At 39.2% G+C, this 24,166-nt stretch overlaps 1 protein-coding gene and 1 long non-coding RNA gene across 2 annotated transcripts in view; both read left to right on the plus strand.

The window, feature by feature from the left end:
- Positions 1-3,668: 3,668 nt before the first annotated feature.
- Positions 3,669-7,494, plus strand: LOC143492568 (uncharacterized). The gene is made up of 3 exons (XR_013125288.1): positions 3,669-3,784; positions 6,691-6,750; positions 6,933-7,494. It is a non-coding gene; the product is annotated as an uncharacterized LOC143492568 (long non-coding RNA).
- A 2,147-nt stretch (positions 7,495-9,641) lies between these two features.
- Positions 9,642-24,166, plus strand: part of LOC143492579 (uncharacterized) — a 49,131-nt gene continuing 34,606 nt past the window's right edge. Inside the window, exons 1-22 of the mRNA XM_076990924.1 lie at positions 9,642-9,660; positions 10,081-10,134; positions 10,322-10,381; positions 10,772-11,033; positions 11,350-11,464; positions 12,998-13,085; positions 14,298-14,407; positions 14,753-14,966; positions 15,361-15,486; positions 17,817-17,934; positions 18,014-18,149; positions 18,696-18,794; positions 19,232-19,298; positions 19,503-19,634; positions 19,731-19,895; positions 20,002-20,096; positions 20,324-20,450; positions 21,113-21,365; positions 21,672-21,721; positions 21,826-21,929; positions 22,513-22,664; positions 22,874-23,012. Coding sequence (XP_076847039.1) covers positions 10,116-10,134; positions 10,322-10,381; positions 10,772-11,033; positions 11,350-11,464; positions 12,998-13,085; positions 14,298-14,407; positions 14,753-14,966; positions 15,361-15,486; positions 17,817-17,934; positions 18,014-18,149; positions 18,696-18,794; positions 19,232-19,298; positions 19,503-19,634; positions 19,731-19,895; positions 20,002-20,096; positions 20,324-20,450; positions 21,113-21,365; positions 21,672-21,721; positions 21,826-21,929; positions 22,513-22,664; positions 22,874-23,012 — 2,631 coding nt within the window. The 5' untranslated portion in view covers positions 9,642-9,660; positions 10,081-10,115. The remainder of the gene's footprint in view (positions 9,661-10,080; positions 10,135-10,321; positions 10,382-10,771; positions 11,034-11,349; positions 11,465-12,997; positions 13,086-14,297; positions 14,408-14,752; positions 14,967-15,360; positions 15,487-17,816; positions 17,935-18,013; positions 18,150-18,695; positions 18,795-19,231; positions 19,299-19,502; positions 19,635-19,730; positions 19,896-20,001; positions 20,097-20,323; positions 20,451-21,112; positions 21,366-21,671; positions 21,722-21,825; positions 21,930-22,512; positions 22,665-22,873; positions 23,013-24,166) is intronic.

Here is a 24,166-nt window from a genome sequence, read left to right on the forward strand (position 1 = left end):
TCTTTGCCCGTTAGCCCCGCCTTGTTTGTCTGTAGCCCCGGATTCTGTCTGTCTGCCACGCCCGTGTCATCATCGTCCTCACCTGTGTCTTGTTAGTTAGATGTCCTTATAATCCCTGTATTCCCCCCAGCCTGGTTATCGGTGGTTTTGTCTATCAGTCGGTTTGTGCTTTGTGCTACGTTCATCCCTGTTCGCTGTTTTGGTCCCGCTCGTGAGTTTGCTTTGTTTTCTGTCATCCGTGTATATTCTGCCTGTTCTGTGTTTCCCCATCGTGTTTTAATTTCCCTGTCTGGATATGCCCGTTTACCTGTCTTGTTCTGGCTGCTCTAGGTTTGACCCATGCCTGTCCATTCGACCATGGTTTTGGTATTCCCTTTATTAAATCTCGCTCTCCTCAGCGTTTGTGTCCGTCTCCTCGCTCCGCAGCGTGAGCTGCGTTACACTATTGTTCCTATGTTCTGACTTTTTTATTGCATCTCATGCCTCTAAAATCAGATAACTATGAAGCCTTTGACTGGCACACTGTGATGTGATGAAACTGCTCAGAGTGTCCAGAAAATATAGTGTCAGCTGAAAATGTCAAGATGTTTGAAGAAGGGCTTGCCAATCTTATTGGCAACAGGATTCAGGAGAGTGAAACAGAGTTGGACTCACTATCATGAACTACTTGTACTAATATAAACAAACCTGGTAAAGTGGAATCTACTTCTCCAGCCCACTGGAAGACTAGTTCAGAGATTAATTTATTGCTCCAGGTTAACCAGTTCTTTCATTACTGCTTGGTGAAGAATTACAAATATTTATGTCTATGGTAGCTAAACACATAGTGAAATGCCTTCTAATGCTAAAACTCTACTTTCACAATCTGTTAGGGGGTGGAATGTGTTGAATAAGACCCTCATCCTGGTCTTCCTGTCTGCACTGATGGAGCATCTTGAGTCACTGGAAAACTTGAAAATATTCAGGGTATAGACAGTGGCGGTGCTAAACTTTTTTTCAAGGGGCGGCCAAAGGGTGACCAAGGCTTTATCAGAGGGAAATGATGAACGAAAGGAAACACATATTTTCTCTTAAAATGACCTTTTCCAGTGGGGTGGCACTAGGGGTGGCAAGGGCTCTGTTTGGGGTGGCAATTGTCAACCCTGCCCCCCTTTGGCTCCGCCACTGGGTATAGATAAGTTGGGCTTTGGTGCATTTCTCGAAATGGATGATTTATTTAAACTCTTGTCCTTACCCAAATGACTCTTGATAGCTTGTCGATATCATGAACACAATATTCTTCTGCTGAAAACTGAGTGCTGGAAAGTAATTCAGAGGATGAACAGACCAGAAAATGTCAAGAGTCTCATAATCACGTGGGGCTAATGTGGTTTGTCTATTTAATGTGCGCTCGCGCAGTGTCCTGTGCTCGTCGTTGTCTATAGTCTGCACGTTGTGTGCTTTGTGTTTGTTCTTCATGCGCTATTGCACAATACACGTAAATAAAGACGTGTCGTTTGGACCAGAGATCTGGACTCGTGTCTCGTCCTTTCTCCAGCGCCACAGTGTCACAGAACGACGAGCCGTCTGAGACACCCAAGTATGCCAGGCTACAAGAGCAAGCCCAAGAAGGGAAAAAAGTCCTGCAAGCGGCACCACCGCCCTTCTTCCTCCCCCCCGCGCCGCGAAGCCCCGCCGACTTTGGCGCAGCTCGAGCGGGACCCGTTCTGTGCGTCCCTGCTGCGACAGGCACGGGTGCACCACGACCCCGAGGCGGTGGAGAAGCTCCGCCAGGAGGCGGTGTGGCTTTGGGGGACGTACCACCCCTCTTCATCCAGGGAGCCCTCACCCCTATGGGTGGGCTCCTTTGCGCTCTGCGGGGTGGAGAAGACCCCCGAGAGCGAGTTTGGGGTAGGGGACTCCCCAGGCGAGGAGGAGGAACTGGAGGACGAGGAGGAGGCCTACCCCCCGTCGTTAGACGATGCCTCCACGGTGGACTACGGCGGAGAGGGAGAGGACTACCCCCCGTCACTAGACGACGTGTCCACCGTCGACTATGGGGAGGAGGAGGAGGAGTCCGAGGAGGAGGACTACCTCTCTCCGCCCGTGGGTCCCTCTACCACCGCGGAAGAGGGCGAGGAGCAAGGTCACGACGAGGAGTACCCCCCGTCGGAGTGCTCCGCATACCCCGAGGGAGACGGTGGGGAAGAAGAGGAGAACGGGGATTACCCTCCGTCCGAGGGCTCCTACACGGAGGAGGAGGAGAGCCCTCCCCCCTCGGAACTGTCTCCCGGGACGGTGAAGAGGAGGAGGAGTCCAGAGGCGGGTTCATCCCTCGAGCGCTCCCCAGCCAGCGACATGGACTGTTCCCGGGGTGGCAGCTCGGGGCAGCCCATGAGCTGGAGCCGTGGCAGTGACGAGGAGATGGAAGCGGAGGAAGCCACTCCCACTGCCAGGTCCGGAGGGAGATCCCCAGGCGAGGAGGGTTTCCCGTATGGCCCACCAAGGGGTGGGGCCAACCGCGCTGCACCCGGCACGTCGGCCAACTACGCTGCACCCGGCCCGTCGGCCAACCGCGCTGCACCCGGCACGTCCGCCAGCCGCACTGCGCCCAGTGGAGGGTTTGCAGCAGGGGCAGGAGGAGCACCGCCCACCGCAGCGCCTGCAGCACCAGTGGCTCCCGATCTCTCTCCCCTCATCGCTCTTCTCCTGGCGCGCAGCCTGGTGCCTGTTTCATGTGTGTGTGTGCCTGTGTTCGTAAGTCTGCACATATGTCTACCAAACCCCCTCTTCCCGTTTGTGCCTATGTGTGTAAGCGTGCCTGTTTGTGTGTTTGTGACCGTGCCATTGTCTAACGTCTTTTCCCCTCTATTCCCAGGGAGGGTGTTCTAGGCGGTCCGTGGTGGATGCTTCTCCGAGGGCGGTCACCTCCCAGATGCAGGACTGAGCGCGTCGGACCCGCCCATCGTTGTGGGTTTGGGGCAATCGGTCCTGTTGGCACCCCGGGACGGGTAGTGCCCTTGGAGGGGGCGTCTGTCACGGTGAGGACCCCGGCCCCTCCCTTTTGGGCGTGTGTATACGTTGTCCACGTGCATCATCTGCGTCGGTGGAACTCCGTGGGTGTGGTTATGTCCTGTGATAATCCGTCTCACCTGTGACCAGTCTCGTAATCACGTGGGGCTAATGTGGTTTGTCTATTTAATGTGCGCTCGCGCAGTGTCCTGTGCTCGTCGTTGTCTATAGTCTGCACGTTGTGTGCTTTGTGTTTGTTCTTCGTGCGCTATTGCGCAATACACGTAAATAAAGACGTGTCGTTTGGACCAGAGATCTGGACTCGTGTCTCGTCCTTTCTCCTGCACCACAGCGTCACAGTTCAGGCTGAGGTACAGTGTGAACCCAAGGGTGCTAAACACAGCGGCAAATCTACTATGAAGTCAACAATTTTAGACACACTCAGGTATTTGGCAGTTAACTAAACCATATGTAATGTTAAACAAAAGCCTCAAATATTTGTTTTATTCAAAATTGTCACAGACAATGAAAATAGCAGTCTTAATATTGTCATAGACAATATAATGAAAATGTCAGACTTAATCCATGCTCCACCCTGAAATAATAATTACTCTTTAACATCAGCAAGATTCCCTATAAAAACTCCCTTAGAGGACAAGGTAGGTGAAAGAGGGGACGCAGCCTCTCACTTACATCCCAGAGCTGGTAACGATGGGAAGGCCAATAATGTCTCGAGTGTGGATGCTGAGATGGGTTACATTACTCATCATACTGCAGTCATCACAACAAACAGGTTGGTTCTTGATTATAAACTGGATTACACTTGTAATCTGTTAAAGATATTTAAATGCTGTTTTATTTTGTCTGCTTGTATTGCCTGCTGCCTGTCCATTTATGCTCTGATAATTTCACTCAGATGAAATAAGTTCTGTTTATTCATTTAATGGGCAGTGATATAAAGTTATACAGCAAACATCTTGTAAAGGAAACAGTGATTGGTCTCAGTGATTCTTTTTCCTCATGAAAAAACCCTAGTATTCCAGTGAATTATTCATTTTTAGCTATTAAAAATATTATAAGCAAATAATCTTTATCTTGTAACATTTGTATATAAGTGTATTTTAGTGATTATTTTTTAATCTTGATGTATCAGAATCATTCTGAATTATTCCGTGAAATTGTGTTCAATATCCTTTCTATACAGGATATTAAGTATATTAGATCAATTACAGTTTTGATAACATTAAGATGGCCATTTGTAACGTTAGACTGAGAGGAGGCGGTCACAAATGCGATGAGAGGACGGGTACATTTTCAACATTAACTAGACATTTCTTGACAGAACACAAAAGGTTAACTTTCCCATTGGTAACACAGAGATGAGACTTACTAGACCAACACAACATGATACACAAGGGACAGCAAAACAACAACGAACAGTAACTACTGTAACGAATAGACAGACTAATAAAAACATGTAAGAAAACAAGACTAGACAGAGAGCAAACCAAACTAATGAGTAAATATAACTAAAACAGAGCAACCAACTTAACCAGAAAGAAAATACACAACTTTGTAAAATACACAAACCACAGAAATCTACAGAAGAAAACATGAAAGATAGCTAGGATTACAGTACAGTTTATTACAGTACTGTTATTAATGAACAATTATTAAGTATTTGTTAAATATTTGATCAGTAATCTGAGTAAATACTCTTATTTAATCAGCTCATGGGTCATCTGAAACCCAAACAGTATAATCAGAGAACATGAATGAAGTATCATCGGGTGCACCTTTCTTGTAACGTCGGGTGGCACGAGGAAGGACGAGACAGAATCCTTTTCAGGACGAACGTTACGTTTAATGTTCACACAAAGATAGCGCATACAGCGCACGAAAAACATAGAACATACACAAACACTTGCGTGACTCAGACAACGACGAGCACAGGACACTGCGCGAACGCACATTAAATAGACAAACCACATAATCCCCACGTGATGACGAGACGAGCCACAGGTGAAACGGATCAGCACAAGACGTAACTGCACCCACAGAGATACGCAGACGAGTAGACGCAGACGACGTTAACACACGCCCAATAGGGAGGGGCCGAGGACCTCAACGTGACATTTCTAGTCTATATCCCAGTAATTAACTGAATTATTATACGCTGCCTACCATATTTTAGTATTTGATAAGATTGACATGGATATTTTATGATGGGTTACAATATCCTGGAGAATTGATATTAATAAGCCAGAATAGAGGACACATGATGCATTTGATCAATAATCTGAATGGGTACTCTGATTTGATCAGCTCATGAGTCAAATCAAATCAAATCAAAGTTTATTTGTATAGCGCTTTTCACAACACATGTCACAAAGCGCTTTACAGGATTTAAAAGGTTAACAATACTATGGGCCCAGAACCCTAATGAGCAAGCCAAAGGCGACAGTGGCGAGGAAAAACTCCCTATGATGGTGGGGAATAGGAAGAAACCTCGGGAGAACCAAGACTCAAAAGGGAACCCATCCTCCATTGGGCGGCCCGTTAACACACAAATTACACAAAATACAGACAAATACACAAGCCACACACAAATCACACAATCAGACTAAGTAAAGGTAAAAATGAAAGTTCTGGGTTTTGATATTGTCATTGTAAATGTCTGTTGATGAACGCCAGGCTTTCATTCCATGTCGGAGCAGCGATGCTGGTATTGTAGGCTCCGACTGCAGTGTTACTCTCCAGGTGAACCTTGGAGAAAAGATACGAGATGTAGTAAATATGTAACAAATTAATCAAAGGCCAAACTAAACAGATGAGTCTTTAATCGAGTTTTAAACATTGAGACTGTGTCTGAGTCCCGAATAGAGGCAGGAAGATTATTCCACAATTGTGGAGCTTTAAAAGAAAAGGCTCTTCCACCTGCTGTGATCTTTTTGATCCTAGGAACAGTTAATAACCCTGCGTCCTGTGAGCGAAGTGAACGCGCTGGGTTATATTGTTCAATAAGTTCACTAAGATAGTCTGGAGCTAAGCCATGCAGCGTTTTATATGTTAATAAAAGTATTTTATAGTCAATACGGAATCTAATTGGCAGCCAGTGTAATGACGATAGTACGGGACTAATGTGATCAAACTTTTTAGTTTTTGTTAAAACTCGTGCTGCTGCGTTCTGAACCAGCTGGAGTTTGTTTATCGATTTACCAGAACATCCAGCTAAGAGACTGTTGCAATAGTCTAAACGAGAGGATATGAATGCATGGATTAGTTTTTCTGCATCACTAGTATTTAATATGTTTCTAATTTTGGCAATGTTGCGCAAGTGAAAGAACGCTACCCTAGTTATATTATTAATATGTGTATTGAACGAGAGATCTGGGTCTATTGTGACGCCCAAGTTCTTTACCTCTGCGCTGGGGGTTACTTTACCTCTGAGTCTCCTGGGACCCAAAAAGTGTAATCAGTAGAGATGAAAGAAGGATCATCAGGTGTAAATTTCTAGTCTATATCCCAATTATTAAGTGTATATTAATATATGCAGGATACTATATTTTAAAACTTGATAATATTGACATGGCCATTTTATGAGAGGTTACAGTAGTCTGGACATTTGCGTTCAATGAGAGAATACGTTTTTGTGAAGTAGTTGATCAGTCCTTTGAATGGATACTCTCATTTGATCAGCTCAGGGTTCTTCTAACACCCAAGAGGACCAAACAATGACAATGAATGAAGAACCACCAGGTAATGTGTAATTCCAATTATGATGTGTGTTAATAAAACCAGGACATTACTTAATTTATTACTTAGTGTAGACTACAACATTTTAGAAAAGGTTACAATATTCTGGAAAATTGTAATTAATGAGCAATTATTAAGTATTTGTGAATTATCAGTAATCTGAGTGAATACTCTTATTTAATCAGCTCCTGAGGCTTCTGAAACCCAAACAGTACAATCGGAGGTGAATGAAGAATCATCAGGTAGACCTTTCTAGTCCCTAAATGAATTATACGCTGGCTACCACATTTCAGTATTTGACAATATTGACATGGAGATTTTATGATGACTTACAGTATCCAGTAACACTTAAGTGTTTACTTACTAACGGGAAGTAATGCATAGGTTAACATGAACAACATGTGTCAAGCAGGACTAACAAAAAAACGAAAAAACAAAAAAAGGAAAAAAGAATGAAATGCACGACTATGCCAACTAGGGGAATTTCACCCCAAGGAATTACACTGGGGCAAAAGGAAGCCTCAGAACGAAACAAGACAACAATTGAAGGAAAAGGCACACAAGATCAACACCACTGGACCAGAGATGTAGTTCCAATTATTTATTTAATATAAAAATATGATTTCAAATGTGATTTCACTAACTCTATGGATAATATAAAAAATATAATTTCACAGACTCTTTATTAATAGTATAAAAAAAGACTTTCACTGACTCACAATTAACAAGTAAATCCAAGAGGGAACAGGGCTGCAGCCTTGGGGAGCTAGGGGATCACACCTATACTACACACTCACGGTGACCACAGCACATTCAGAATACTCCAAACCGCTACCAAACTGCGAACTTTATTTTCGGGTGAAAGTCTGTAACGCTGTTCCTTTCCCCTTGCGATTGGAATCCGCTCATAGCTCCAACAGCTACTGCGAATTCCTCAGCATACAGCGTAATGACTTTAAAAAAAGGAGAATTAATTTAAAATAAATCCCTTCATTAAAAATATCAATAGTAAGTGGGCCTACTTTACCTGATCGCAAAGTGCAAATGGCAACAGCCCACCATTGGTAGATATCGGCACAGTATTTCTAACGACGCGCCCACCAAACTGTGACGAAACAACAGAGCACGTTAGTTCTCAGCCCATAACACTCACCAATAGTCAGATGCCAAAAAAAGCATTTTTGCAATTAGGGGGAATTAGTGGGATTGCCCAAAAATCCCACTCTGCCACAAACACATTAAGTAACACATTAACAATAATTTACTATTGTTAAGTAAACATGTAAAAGTTTTGGCCAAAGCACCTGTTTTGGCTCTTTGTTGCTCACACCTTTTTAGAGTTTTAGTTTGGAGCAAAATGAACTAAAGAGCTAAAAACAGTATGGACATACTTCAGTTCATATGCTGATAGATTCTGGATATTTCCAAGTTACCCATTACTTATCAGTACAATGTAATATATTCCTTTCAGGTCGCACCAAAAAAGGTGCAAGCAACAAAGAGCAAAAACAGGAGCTGCAACTGTTACATGTTTAGTTAACATTAGTTCATTATTATTAATGTGTTACTTCATGTGTTGTTCATGTTAACTAATGCATTACTTCACGTTAGTAAGTAAACACTTAATGTAAAGTGTTACCCAGTATCCTGGAGAATTGATATTAATAAGCCAGAATAGAGGACTTATGATGCATTTGATTAATAATCTGAATGGGTATTCTGATTTGATCAGCTCATCAAAAAGTGTAATCAGTAGAGATGAAAGAAGGATCATCAGGTATAAATTTCTAGTCTATATCCCAGTAATTAAGTGTATTAATATTAGGGGTGGGCATAGATTAATTTTTTAATCTAGATTAATCTCACTGAAATCTTGAAATTAATCTAGATTAATCTAGATTAATCCTATTAAAATGGCTCATATGCGTGCTACCCAAGTAATGACTAAAAGTCAGTTTTTGAGATAGGGTTTCTTAATACAAAGGGTGCATTAGACCAGGGGCTCATCTCCTGTTTCCAAAATGCATCAATGACTGCTTGAGGAAGCTGTTCTACTTTGATACTTGAAGAAAAAAAACATGCTCAATAAAATGTAGGCTACTCGTGTTCAATGGGTTATTCGGTTAAACATGAATTTGTAAGCCTACATACTGTATATTAAAAGGGGTTGATAACATGTTTATTCAGCTAAACATGATATTTGAAATGTAAGTCAACATTTAGTACATTTAACCTCACGGACGTAATTTGGGGAGATCTTTTTCAAAAGCCGTTTTTGGTCCTCTGCAGTTTTAACGGTTAAAAAGAAATATTAAAAAATAGCGAATCTAGCGCTAGGACCATGCAGAAAACGACCGCTCCGAGCTCCGCTCCGGTAACACTTTACGTTCCTAAAAATGAATTTTCCATGAAGCAAACCTGGCGACTTCATGGCTGCATCCATGTAAACACACGTACGATTTGTAAATCACAGGTTTGAAAACTCGTTCTCGCCCCTACTGTGCAATTTGGTTAAGAATACAGCTGAGCTAAACTATCAAGTTGAAAGTCATAGTTTGCTTACCCATTTTGACCAACCGAACTTTAAGCATAGATTAACGGCGATAATTTTTATATGGCCCGATAAGAATCTCAAATTAACGAACGTCGTTAACGCCGTTAATGGCCCACCACTAATTAATATACTCAGTCTACTATATTTTAAAACTTGATAATATTGACATGGCCATTTTATGAGAGGTTACAATAATGTGGTCAGTTGGTGTTAATGAGACAGTATTTATAAAGTTTTTGATCAATAGTCTGAATCTATACTCTAATTTAATCAGCTCATGAATCTTCTGACACCCACATGGAGCAATCATCTGAGATGAAAGAAGGGGCATCCGTCTATATCTAGTCGCTTTCCCAATAGTTATGTATATTAATATTCACAATTATGTGTGTTAATTTACACAGCCTACTGCATTTCCATGATTTGTGTTAATGACATCGGTATTTTATGATTTATTTAGATTAGAGTATTCTGTATAATTGCAAGTAATTAGCTGTAATTCAGTATTTGTGATGTATACGATCAATAATCTGAATGAGTCTTCTGAGACCCATGAAGGACAATCAGTAGAGATGAAAGAAGGAGTATCAGGTAGACCTTTCTAGTCTATATACCAGTAATTAAAAGTATTATACACAGGCTGCTGCATTTCAATTGATTTTACTGACACGTCCATTTTATAGTTTTGAGTATTGTATAGTATTGATATTACGAAGCCTTAATAGAGTCTTTGTGATGTTTTTGATAAAAATTCTGAACGGACACTCTCATTTAATCAGCTGAAGAGTCTTCTGAAACCCATGAAGGACAAGAGATGAATGAAGGATCACCAGGTACACTTTTCTAGTCTATGTCCCTGTAATTAAGTTTATTTTTGTACATAGGCTTCTACATTTTAATACACAACCATTTTATGATATGTTACAGTGTTCTGGAGAATCATTATTAATGTGAAATAATAGAGTATTTGTGATGTATTTAATAAAAAAAACATTTTAATGGATAATCTCTTTTAATCAGCTACTGGGTCTTCTGAAAGTCATGAAGGGCAGTCAGTGCAGACTGAAGAAGGAACATCAGGTAGACCTTTCTAGACTTTACACTAGTGATTAACTGTAGGCTATAGTAATAACCAGACTACTTCATTTTTAATACTTAATAATAGTGACTTTGCAATTTTTTGATAGACCTTTCTAGTCTATATCCCAGTAATGAAGTGTATTACCATACCCAGACTACTACAGTTTACTGCTTGTTGACACTGACATTGCCATTTCAGCACAGGTTATAATGTTCTTGAAAATTGCTGTTTATGAGCCATAATATTCGTGAAAAATGTTTTGAATAATCTGAATTGTCTGTCTCTTTATATTAATTAGAAACTACAGTGATAACTGATACAGGTAAAATATATATTTTAGCAATTTTCAAAACTCTGCTACTCTTAAGAAAACATTTTGTTTAACCCAGGAGTGAGTGTGGGTCACAACGGACAGATTTGCAGCACCTGGGGAAACTTCCACTTCAATACATTTGATGGAGAATTCTTCCAGCTCCCCTATACATGTAACTATGTACTGGCCACCCTGTGTGACACCACCAAGATGGACTTTAATATCCAGATGAGGAGGCAACATGTCAACAACATTCCCACCATCAGTTCCTTTACCTTAAAGCTGGAGGGAACTGTGATCAAGCTTTTCAATGGAGCCATTACCATGGATGACAAGGAGTGAGTGTTTTGGGTGGGATTAAAATCAGACCAATGACCTTTGAGTAATGCTTATATGACTAGCCTGTGCAAATTCATCAGTATTGTGTGGAATTAATAAATAAACAAATATTAGATAAATTTTTAAATAATAATAAATTAATAAAAACTAAAATGGCTAGTCATCTAAAGCAAATAAAGGTAAGTAATTACATTATTAGCTTGTATAAACTGCATTGTTGAATTGTTTAAAACACTTTAAAGCTGCGCTTGTCGTCATTTGATTATGTGACGTGAATGTAATGTGGTCATATGATTATGTAAATGTTTTGTACAGAGTGACGTTCCCCAGCTCTCACCTTGGAGTGCGTATTGAGAAAACAACGAGTTTCATTAAGATAATTTCCAAGTTGGGAGTGATAGTCAATTGGGATGAAGTCAACTCACTCTCGGTACAGTTCAACTATTGTTTTCATTGCAGTATATAAAGTATATTTGCAAAGTAGTGTCTAAATAGATCTTATCTCTTAAACCTATCCTTAAACTCATATTTATGACCATGAGCCATGAAATGTGCATTACACTCAACTATTTACATTTCAGAACAGTGAGAGCATTTTCTTTGTAAGTGTACCTGATGTACTGAAGGCAGGAGTTAAACGTTAAAGCTTAGGTGTCTGATCACTGTTAGTGCTGGAACTCTAACACCATGTGACAGAGCCTTGCCAAGATTACAAAACAAAATGTTACCAGCACTTTTTCACATAATGGGTCTTTAAACAGTCCAATTCTGCACTGATATAATTGGAGATATCCAAACAGGATGTTTCCTTTGACAATTTCGCCATGAACTGGCATATCACAAAATGTTTTACAGCACAGAGCCTTATACATAACCTCATCCCTGTCTGGGGATAGAGTTCAAAGGCTGGCAAAGAACTATGATATAGTGGCTCTACCTGATATGCAAGAGTTCTCTAAAGAATAGTTCAACATTTTATTCAAATTCTGTAAATACAGTTGAATAAAAGATGGATCTCTAATTGCTGGCAAAAATGTCCTGAAGATCCTGAAATTTCAGTCTTGCCAGTGTTAAATATATATTAAATTACAGCTATAAAAATTATAGCTGTAACCTTGCCAATATAAAAACAATTTAAATAATTTTAAGAAATCATTGTTTTAACTGCCTCTGGCTGTATAATTAAATCACTGCCTCCTGAAAAAAAACTTTAAAAAAAAAGAAACTTCTCATTTTTATAGTTATACGAAATATAGTTACATGCACTCATACATAGTCATTTGACTCAAAGGGAAATTAAAAAGTGATTTTTAAAAACTTTTTACTGAATTGAGAATGCAGCTTGACATGCATGTGTGCAGATGACTTTTGTAGGACCAGCTTTACTGATATCCAGGGGAATTCCAGACGTAACATAAATGAAACACAAGCCACCAGGAAGTCCAAGATAGCATCATATTCAGACAGAGTTCAGCAGCTAAAATCCAAAACATGCACAGATATTCAAAAGGGATAAAACTAAAAGGCAGATTAATAGATGACAGCAAGCGTCCATACACAAGAAAGGCAGTGTAAAGAGAATGCTCAGTAGTCACTGTTAACAATGCCGTACTTCACAAACAGGAAGTAACCATGCTTAAATGAATTGAAATTGGAAATGGTGAAGCTAGTTAATACTCTGGTAATTGGGTTGTCTGGTGAATAGCTACTGGAGTCAGTATGGCATGGTCTGCCATTCATAATGTATTGTTTTTAAAATGTTTTTGTGTGTGTTTCCTATTTTTATATGTACTCACATTTTTTATGTGCTGTGAGTGAGATACTAAGATGATGCAAATCATATTGTTTTGCTTTTCTCTTTTTTAATCAATGAAGACTATCATGCAGCATTCTAGAACTATCTTTATATTCACTGTCTGTATGTATGTGTTAGCAATGACCTGCATTTTGTCCTACTTGTCAGGTTGAGTTATCAACAAAGTTCAGGGAACAGACCTGTGGACTCTGTGGGAACTTCAATGGCATTACGTATGATGAGTTCACAGAAAATGGTGAGACTTATTTTTATTTTGGTAGCTACAAAATATTTATTTCCGTATATTGTAAGAGGAATGGAAAATTTACCTCCAGAATTTTAACATACAGCAGTACTACTGCCAATTATGATAGTTTGCTAATGAACTCATATTTCCTCATACGTTTTGATGCTGGTAGTTAAATAACCAAACACGTTTCACTATTTGATGTAATGCGGAGTGATCACAAAGCAGACACATTCGCTGAGAAGAGTGAGATTTATTTGGGGCAAATCCATAACCACAACATAACAATATAGGAATAACAATAACAAGCCAAGTAAAAGGAAATAGACATGGGTGAAATCAATAATGGACAGAGAACAAAATGAGGGGCAAAATTAATGAAACCAAAACGAGTGTAACGAATGGAGGAGACAAAGAGGGATCCTTGTGCAAAAGCACAATGCTTTTTATTTGACAGATAGACAAAATAAGAGAATGCGAGTTGTTAATGCATGACTGGGGTTTAGCAAGTATAATTGGCTGGGAGCGGTCAATCCGGTCCGAGGTCGTAACAAAATGGCAGAGTCCATAAGGCACCAAAGGGCTAAGCAGGAGACGAGGTCTAGAGAATAGGCAGAGGTCGGTACACGGTACAACCGAGTAGTATAACGCTTGGTACGCAACATAGTTGGCAATACTTCGCGACTAGGAAGTGAGATGGAAGTGTTTAAGAATGCCAGGAATGTGGGCGTGGTGATGAGGAACAGCTGAGTCTGGATGGCTATCAGGTGTCATTCCTGACAACAAGGAAACACATGGAGAATAAAACTAGGAAGTAGAAATAGGTTTAACCATGGCTAACCCCATAGGACACCTACGGACAGGCAATTGTGATATAAAAATTTGTCAGATATAACTTCTGAGATAATTGGTTGTCATGATTTTGAATGAATGTTGTTACCGATGGTTCTGCTATCAATTTAACGTATAATCGCTCCTTGTTTATAGAGTGGATTCTGTTGGCAAAGACAATGAGTTTTATGAATGTACATTAAAAGCAGGCCACCAGGTCATTCGGACACTGTTTACTCTTTGAAATCAGCACAATGTGAACTTAGGAAAATGATTATTGACTATGACATCTTTCTCTGCAGTTATAATGTCTTTTCTAAAACTGCTGTAGTCTACAAATTGCTGCTTAAAACATTGTAACTTTAATTATATTTCATATTTCTTTTACAGGGGCACGACTAAATGCAGATGACTATGGCCACAAATGGAAGATGGATGCACCAACTGAGACGTGTGAGGAGGTGAATGACCAGGAGAATCCTGAGAAATGCCAGAGCAAGGTATGTATTACTCACATTCACAATTGCTTAGTTAGCCTGCATCTGTAATGTAGAGACACCTGCATCTGCATAAATAAAGCCTGAAATAAATAAATGCATAAATCAGTAATTCCAGAAATAAAATTATATATATATATATATATATATATATATATATATATATATATATATATATATATATATATATGCTGAACATTGTTTCTATTTTTATGCTGCACATTAATTATTTTTATTTATTGATTTGTCACCTGTCATCCTCCATAATACTAAATAAGACATTTTCATTTCATTGTATAATAAGGTGATAAGGGTTTACTATCTAACATTTTGTTTCATACTTTTTAGACATCTACATGTCAACAGCTGCTTTCCAATCCAGTATTCAGTAGCTGCCAGGACCTACTATCCATTCAAGGCTTTATGGATGCGTGTGTTAGAGATGAGTGTCACTGTAACAGCAGCAAGACCCCATGTTTGTGTGACACAATATCTGAATTCTCACGACAGTGTGCCCATGCAGGGGGCAGGCCGCAAAACTGGAGGACCAAGACACTCTGTGGTATGTACCTGCAGAAGTTACAATAATGGTGATATCATCTGAAAAGCAGTTTAGGAGACCATTGGAAGAAATTTGTTTCATACTTAGTTCAATACACAGTCAGTGAAGTCTATGGTAATGCAGTTTGGGTAGCACACAAGTGCACAAGCACTAAACTAACATGAAAACCAACAAGGACTGATGAACTAAAGGAGCTATAACTAAAATAAGTGAAATGCAGAATATAAAATAGACTATACAGAGACTAGTGGAACCGTCTTCTGGAGCAGCAGGGGTATCCAGACAAAAGAACATCTTGAATATTTCTGCTTTATAAAATAGTGGTGCTGTTCTTACCTTTGTTGTTGTTAACATATTTAGTGCTGATATGATCCATATGGTTTGATCTATACAGGAAAAGAGTGTCCATTGAACATGGTACACAGTGAGTGTGGGAGCCCCTGCCCAGACACCTGTTCTAACCAAGAAGGGAGCCAGCTCTGTGCAGACCACTGTGTTGATGGCTGCGTCTGTCCACCTGGTAACTCACCACTTATGAACACTGTAGAAACACACAAACACTGAGTCTTGTATAGTGGATTAAAGGGAGAATGGAAACAGTGGAGTATGATTAGGAATCACATGGACATTCAGAACTCAGGAGACAAGGACCTCTGGTAGTCAGTGGCAGGATTTACTGGATCATCTCTGACACAAACAAATAAATCACAGTATTTCATTATATACACCATGTTGTATATTGTTTCACCAATAATGTTCACTTTCTAGTTCAATAATTCAATACAATAATTTTAGCAAATATAATGAAAAATCAAATTCTAATTCAGTTTCTTATTAAACAAATTTCACTATTCAGTTTTATACTCTTCTGAGACAAATTAGGTCTCTTACGGCTTTCATGAGAGGCGGTCGCACTTTATCTCTGCTCCTGCACTCCCTCTGTTTCAGCTAGCTTAGCTTCTTTGTCTTGTCTTAGTTTCCTGATGTTGTTCTTCGAACTTTAGCAAAGAAAATGGATTTGATCAGGTGGTCTCTCAACGCAATTGGCATTATATTTTCCACGTGGAGTCATGGTGTGGGAGAACCCACATGTCTGGACGGACCGTCTGGATATGTGTTTGGCTCAGGGGGGACGTGGCGTAGTTTGTGTCTTGCGCCTCTCTCCCTGGAAGATGTTGAGGACGTGTTCTTCTTATTTGGAACTTTGATCACTGGGGTTCTGCTGATTGGATTAGGCATTGCCCTGGTGTATCGGGAAATTAAAAGAGTGGGGTCGGTTATCGAACTCCCACACAAATTGCCCAATTTGATTGGGTGGCCTCTGGCCACCCCTCCCTACCTGAATGGATCTCGCCTCTCACTGCTTACTGTCTGTGTTATCAATGGTTCTATGTGCTATGGGGATTTTTTGCATGCACACAGACTGTTGTCCTGTTGCGAGAATAATCTGTGGTCATATTTTTTTGTCTCCTCCTGGTGTTATCTCTCTATGGTTCTCCTCCATTCTGTGGGGGTGGCGCGTCTACGTTTACGTTGCCGCCGCTCTGGGTATTCGGTGTTTTAACACTAGGCCCAGGGAAATAACACATTTCATCTTGTACTTGTACAATGTGATGTACAATGTGAGTACAATATGATGAATAAAACTATCTATCTATCTATCCATCTATCTATCCATCCATCCATCCATCCATCCCCAGGTATTCATAGAAACATAAAATGAAATGTGCATGGATTTGTAAATAATACCAGGATACTATTTGAAAAAAAGTCAAATAAATTACGTGTAGTAAACCTGTCTGATTAGACACACAAAGTAAAATATTTTAATTGTATTTGAAACCATGAGGGGTTTGATAAAGACGAATACGAACATCAAAGATTAATGGCTAAATGAATGTTATTTTACAAAATCACTCACTATAATGGTGGACTTGCACAGCTAGATTCACTTTCAGGTGTGATATCTGTTACTGGCTAGCTAGCTAACACAAGTGATGTAGATAATAGTGATGAAGATAAGGGAGAATTTTGATTCCTTTGATGAAGGAGACAATGAAAAATTAATACATTGATCACTAAATGAATATTATTTTACAATATTTCTTAATAGTGGACTTATGCACGTTCACATTTAGGCACGTTGTGTGCTATTAGTTAGCTAAAACTAGAACCTGCTATTGTGAAATCTATGTTTAATTGATTCATAACAAAATAGTCCTGACTTTTGGTTTTGGCTTTTGCCTAAACTGACTGTCCATTAGTAATAGTTTACTTTGTAGGTTTCTGTGTGTGATAGTATAGTATGGAATAATATACAGTAGTACAGATTAATGGATATGCGTTGGACATGCTGAACACTGCTCTGTGCAGATTAGACTTTTTATCTTTTTTTAAAAGGTGTAATGTTTTTAAAACATTTATCAGTCACATTTTATCTCAGTCCCTTAGATCAGCAGTCCCCAACCTTTTTTGCGCGACGGACCGGTTACATGTCAGACAATATTTTCACAGACCGGCTTTTAAAGTGTGATCAGAATCTGATCGTCTTTTAAACGATCAGACTCTGATCGTCGATAAAATATTTTTTTATATATATATTGACCGCTGCCTTAGATCACACTTTTATGCAATAAGTAACAAAATGTATTTTTTTTATGTAGAAAGTCTTTTTATATTAACACATTTCTAAAATACTTTATATATTTCACCTCTTTTGTCAACTTTTGTAAACTTATTTCCAACATCAAAATAATACATTTGTTTCAGTAAAGGAATGTTTTCATATGAGTTATGAAAATAATATGTCCATACCATACAAAACTATTGAATTATTATCTGTTTATACAGGCACTGTGCTTGATGATATTGGGAAAACTGGCTGCATCCCTGTTGATCAATGTCCTTGTAGCCACAATGGAAAAAACTATAAATCTGGAGAATCATACACAAGGACTTGTCAAAAATGGTAAGAAACACACACACACACACACACACACACACAAACAAAGTGTACTTTAACTATCTTCCTTCTCTGTGTATATCAGTGAGTGTTCTAGTGGGCGGTGGAATTGTGAGGCTCGCGACTGTCCTGGTACATGCATGGTGACGGGGTCTCATGTCACTACATATGATGGCACAGCTTACACCTTCCATGGAAACTGCTACCATGTCCTTTCCAAGGTCATTGTTAAACTCACTTAAAACCATAGATACATTAGTTGTTTATTAAAGCCAGTGACTAATATGCCAAAATTGTCTCTGTATTGTTAAATTTTGTGTCATGTCTCTAATGGAGCAGTCATGGCCTAGTGGTAGGGAACTGGTCTTGTGACCGGAGGATTGTGGGTTCGATTCCCAGACTTGAGGCCATGACTGAGGTGCCCTTGTGCAAGGCACCTAACCCCAACTGTTCCCTGGGCGCCGGGCTAGGGCTGCCCACCGCTCTGGGCACGTGTGATCCACAGCCTCCTAGTAATCACTAGTGTGTGTGTGTTCTAACTGCACAGATGAGTTAAAAGCCCATTAAAAAATGGGTTAAAAATTTTGATTGCGGTGCAAAAATCACAATTGACAAAATACGGCACATTTTATTAATCCAATCTACTGCAAAATAAATAAATAAAATCCTATGAAATATGGAAAAATTGCAATACAACTAATAGTTGTGACAGAAAAAGTATTGAAGTAATTTTTTAAATATTTGAAATGTTGGTTTATTTTCTTCAGGACAAAGATTTGACTATACTGGGGAATTTGGTGCAGTGTGGTCAGACAGATACTGAAACATGTCTGACAGCTCTGAAACTGATCATCTCAGCAACCACTGTAAGCATTCTGAACTAAATAAACATTTCATCTGTAAAATTTGTAAAATATATTGACTATACTCTATCTATCTATCTATCTATCTATCTATCTATCTATCTATCTATCTATCTATCTATCTATCTATATCTGTGACGTAGCTCGCGCTACAGAGCTAGGAGGTAGACACAAATCTATCTATCATTTCATGTGGTACATATATATATCTCATATATATATATATATATATATCAAAACCATTTCATGTGGTATTAAATTTTCATCAGTCTTTCAGCATCCTATTAAGGACAAAGCTCAAACCCACCTAACTTCTCAGGACCAGTTCATCATGCAATCACAGTGTCTCATGTATCAACGCATCTCAATTCCCAATTAATGTATTCTTGTTAGCCATGTTTCATTATTATTACTTCTTCATTTTTATGTCCTATATACAGGTTACTTTCTTACCAAATGGCATCGTACAAGTTAATGACTTCGCTACCAAGCTTCCCATTTATACCGGTGAATTTTTCAACCTTGACTTATTTTAACTAAGCTGAACTATTTTATTTTATTTTAACTAACTATTGCTTTAAGTTGTGAATATCTACTTATGCACATTTCCAGACATAAAAGCGATTCTGGAGAGCTTAATAAAGATTGATGGATGAGTAATGATTGATGGATGATTTTTAATTACATGGTGCTCTCTTATTTTATTCTCAGATCAATTGGTGATCTTCAAGCCTTCTACATTCTTTATTATTGCCAACACAGCAAATCTTCGTTTGGAGATCCAACTAGTTCCAGTCCTGCAAGTGTACATTGTAGCCAGTTCTACAAAGACAGAATTAAGCGGTCTGTTTCCATCTACATTTGTAGGCCTGTGAGCATCTATAATCATTCTCATATTGAAATGTTTAATTTCATGACTAATACAATTCTTTCCTATAGGTCTGTGTGGGAACTTTAACAATGTCCAAGCAGATGACTTTGTCACAGAATCAGGACTTAAAGAGGGCACAGGAGTGAATTTTGCCAAGACATGGGAGGTTGGGTTGAATTGTCCTGATGTCAGCAACAACAATCAAGACCCCTGCAGTATGAGTGTTGAAAAAGGTATAGTCCTTATTATTCATGTACATTCAGCCCAGTTATTTTAAACAATAATTTCTCACATAATATATGTAATTCTTTTATCCTTTTTAAATTTATGTTCTTTTAGAGAAATATGCCAAGGAATGGTGTGTCCTGCTTACTGACCCAGCAGGAGTGTTTGCCCAATGTCATGTTGAAGTCAACCCAAAAAATTATAGAGATGTAAGTTTTGGTGCCCAAGCTAGAGTTATTTACAATAAGAAGTTTTTACAGTCTTAGCTCTCAGAATATTTCTACAATAACAAGTTTTTACAACTACATTGTTTACATCAGTTGGGACAGAAAAAAAACATATGAACTTGTGGACCCTAATGTCTGGGTTTGAAAACATCACATACTCATGTGCCATGTCAGGAATTGTTTTAATTATGTTGCTTTATTTTCTGCAGAGGTGTGTGTATGATTCGTGCAACTGCGCCAATAGTGAGGACTGCATGTGTGCAGCTGTTTCATCTTATGTCCATGCATGTGCTGCTAAGGGTGTACTGATCTATGGCTGGAGAAACACCACCTGTGGTGAGGTGCTAATTTGAGTATTTGATCAGAGTGAGGGCCCTAATAGTTTAGTTGGAGTATCATGGTTTGATTTAAAAAGGAATCCTTTTAGCAGCTTTGTATGACATTGGAAATTGACAGCTAAAGCCAGATGCCAAGATGAAGAACACAAGTTTTATTACATATATAGACTATAGTGATTCAGTGCTAAGCACAGACACACAATGCCACATTTTCAAAACAACAGCTGAGAAACACAGAGGGCAAGACTCACAATCAAATACAGAGTGGACAACAAGCAACACGTGCAGCACATAGTCAAAAGACAAGGGATTCAAATAACACTGACACATACCCTATAAGACACACATGGAAGAAAAAATATACAATATACATATATAAAAATACATATAGTACATATACAAAGACAAACAAATCCTGACACTTATGCACGCCCGAGGGGAGGATTCAGGGCTGTACTGTGACACATTCAGTCAGCTGTGTCCAAACTTTTCACTGGTAGTTTACGTTAGATTCCAGAATAGAGCAGTGCTAGCAGTAATTAAATATTTTCATTTACTATAAATAAATAAGTCAATTCTCTAGCAAAGTAGCAATTTAATTTATCTTCACAAAAACCTGAAATTTTCACAGTTAAAGCAAGTTTGTTTCCCATTGTCAAGGTTCATTCTCAAAGGCATGTCCAAGCAGTATGGAGTACTCCTATAGCCTGAGCAGTTGTAGGACCTGCCGCTCTCTCCATGGCCAGGACCGTAGCTGTCAGGTGACTTACACACCACTGGATGGTTGCAGTTGTGTTGAAGGCACCTACCTCACAGATGAGGGCAAGTGTGTTGACTCCTCCAGCTGCCCCTGTTACTTCAACGATGAGGTTGTGGCTCCCATGAATGTCATCGTCAAGGACGGGGCTACATGGTATGAACATTAATTTTAACCTGTGGATCTCCATTCCCTGATTGAGTCATCTGTATTCATTTACATTTACATTAAGAGCATTTAGGAGATGCTCTTATCCAGGGCGACTTACAAAGTTTTCATCACTTTGTCTTGTTCTAACATATTTAACTCAATAATAACTCACCTCAAGAAGTTATCTATTAATAAAATAATGTTAATGTTGATGTAATCACAACAATGTAAATAAACATTCATTCAAATATGATTTTTCAACTTTGTTAGAATATATGACTTTTTGTCATATGTTATTTTGCTTTATTACAGCACTTGCAATCATGGCGAGCTTCACTGCATTGGACAACAGCAAGTTCCTAGTGAGCATAAGTCTTATTTAGATTTATATGAATGGATTTTGTCTTTAATGTATTAGTGAATTTCATTCAAACACTAAATACATTGTGTATGTTTTTCCTGTTAGCTTGCACAGATCCTATGTTCTACTTCAACTGCTCAAATGCTGAACCTGGAGAGAGTGGAGCAGAGTGCCAGAGAAGCTGCAAAACACAGGGCCCTGACCAGTGTGTAAGTCACCAGATAAAGGTGGAGGAATGGATGTGGAGAATAGGTGGAGGTGTGGACGGACCAATAGATCAACTTATTGATAGATGGATAACAGTTGAACGTAATATGACAGTACTTATACCAGAAAGACCTAACTATTAAAGCTTTTGAATGTTCCCACTCCAATAATCAGTGTGTGAAACAAACCTGGTGCTTGAAACCTCTGTTCGGTGTTCTTAATATCATAATTGTTTATACTATTTCTAAAATTGTCTTAACAAGTCTTCAATCTTGTTGTGTTTTGATGTAGATATAGCTCTGGTATAATATGTTAATTTTACGCTACATTGAGTAATGTGTGCAGAGCAGTCTTCTTCATGTCATAAAATGTGAGCTACATTGAAAGCTAAGAATGTGGTTCCAGAATAATTGCTATGGTTCTGACCAATATCTTGTCAGTTGTCTTGCCCTCTTGTCAGTTGTGAGTTCATTGCTAGATGTGTTATAATAGTTCGATATTGAGCTGTTATTGACAATATTATGGACATATCTTTACATGACTGTAAGATCTTCTAAAGCTTTCCCTCTATGGTGTGGGCCACAGGTGAGCTCACACTGTATGTCAGGGTGTGTGTGTACAAATGGTCTGCTGGCTGATGGACAAGGAGGGTGTGTGAAAGAAGAGGACTGTCCTTGTGTTTATAATGGACGCTTCTACCAACCAAAGGAAACTGTTAAATCTGACTGCAACACATGGTGAGCTAGTGAGCTAATTTAATGACACGGACAGGATGCTGTTAATGATGATCTTGTGTATACAAATGATTGTTATATTGAATATATTAAACCTACATGTCTACATTACCTGCTAATGCATTTGGTGAATGTGAACTCAAACAGCATTTCTGTTTATATTATGACATTTAACATAAGATTAACTAGAAATTGTGGTATGAACGTTCCAGCACTTGCAAAAACCGGAAGTGGGACTGCACAGAAAATGAATGTTCTGGCGCTTGCTCTATATATGGTGATGGTCACATGACGAGTTTCGATGGTAGGAAATTCTCTTTCAATGGAGACTGTGAATACATGTTGGTCCAGGTAACTTTTGATTATTATTTCATTCTTAATTTTTTTTCCTCAACAAGCTAGACCAGGGGTCCCCACAACTTTTCAGGGGGGGTTGGGTGGCGGCGTTTGTCGGTTGTTGGCCAGGGGGGGTGTCGTGTGTCAAACCCTAGACGTCAGATTGGCTACCATGTATGTCAATCAAAATACAACCGTCAGTGCAGATGGACGATAGCCTGTCATTCATCCACTACTTTTTAATGTCATGCGATCTACCCACACTTCCTTCGCGATCGACGAGTAGATGGCGATCGACCAGTAGATCGCGATCGACATATTGGGCACCCCTGAGCTAGACGATCATAAAAAATGTTATACTTCATAGCATAACTTTCTCACTAAGTCAAATACAAATGTGTCAAAAGTATTCACATTCACTACTCAGGTAGAAGTATAGATACTATGGTTTAAAAATACTACTGTAGAACTCAACTCAAGCTTTTTACTCAAGTAACAGTTTAAAAGTACTGGTTTCAAAACTACTTTAAATATTAAAATAAAAGTAATGTAAGGGAATAAATGCCATTAAGGACATAAACTTAGGTTGCGTCACAGGGCCTATAGGGCACTACCTCACCTCCCCAAAAACATTTTTCTAAAGGCCATAATGGCTATAATGTTGTTTGAACATATAAATTTTGAAAAATTAGGGAGCACTAGGCTACCTGTTTAAGCTGCATATATGCCCATTGAAAAGGAATGCATTTTAGTTCAAATTAAAAACACGGCCACAGTGGTGAGGGAGGGGCAGCGAAGGAGTGGTGCACAACACAAACCATGTATTAACATAACGAAAATACACAAATGACAAGAGAAATACCAATTCAAAAACCTAAAACGGGCAGCTTTTGACATACAGTACATGGACTGGCTGATCTTCCTGGCTACCATCCTCCTCGCTGGTGCTTAATTGGGACATTTCACTCAAGTTCTTGAGTTTCAACCATGAACATCTTCATACTTAGCTACATAGGTCTGCTATGTCATTGCTGGATTTATATGTGCAACCCTTGGTTTTCCTGTTATGGTACAATGAACACCACATATGTTAATGACATTAATTATTTATGTGACAATTATACACCTGAGTGAAACTGAAAGCTTGCTTGATAAGGCGTCAAATGGAT

Source organism: Brachyhypopomus gauderio, unplaced genomic scaffold, assembly GCF_052324685.1.
Source record: "Brachyhypopomus gauderio isolate BG-103 unplaced genomic scaffold, BGAUD_0.2 sc79, whole genome shotgun sequence".
In the NCBI taxonomy this organism is placed as follows: Eukaryota; Metazoa; Chordata; class Actinopteri; order Gymnotiformes; family Hypopomidae; genus Brachyhypopomus; species Brachyhypopomus gauderio.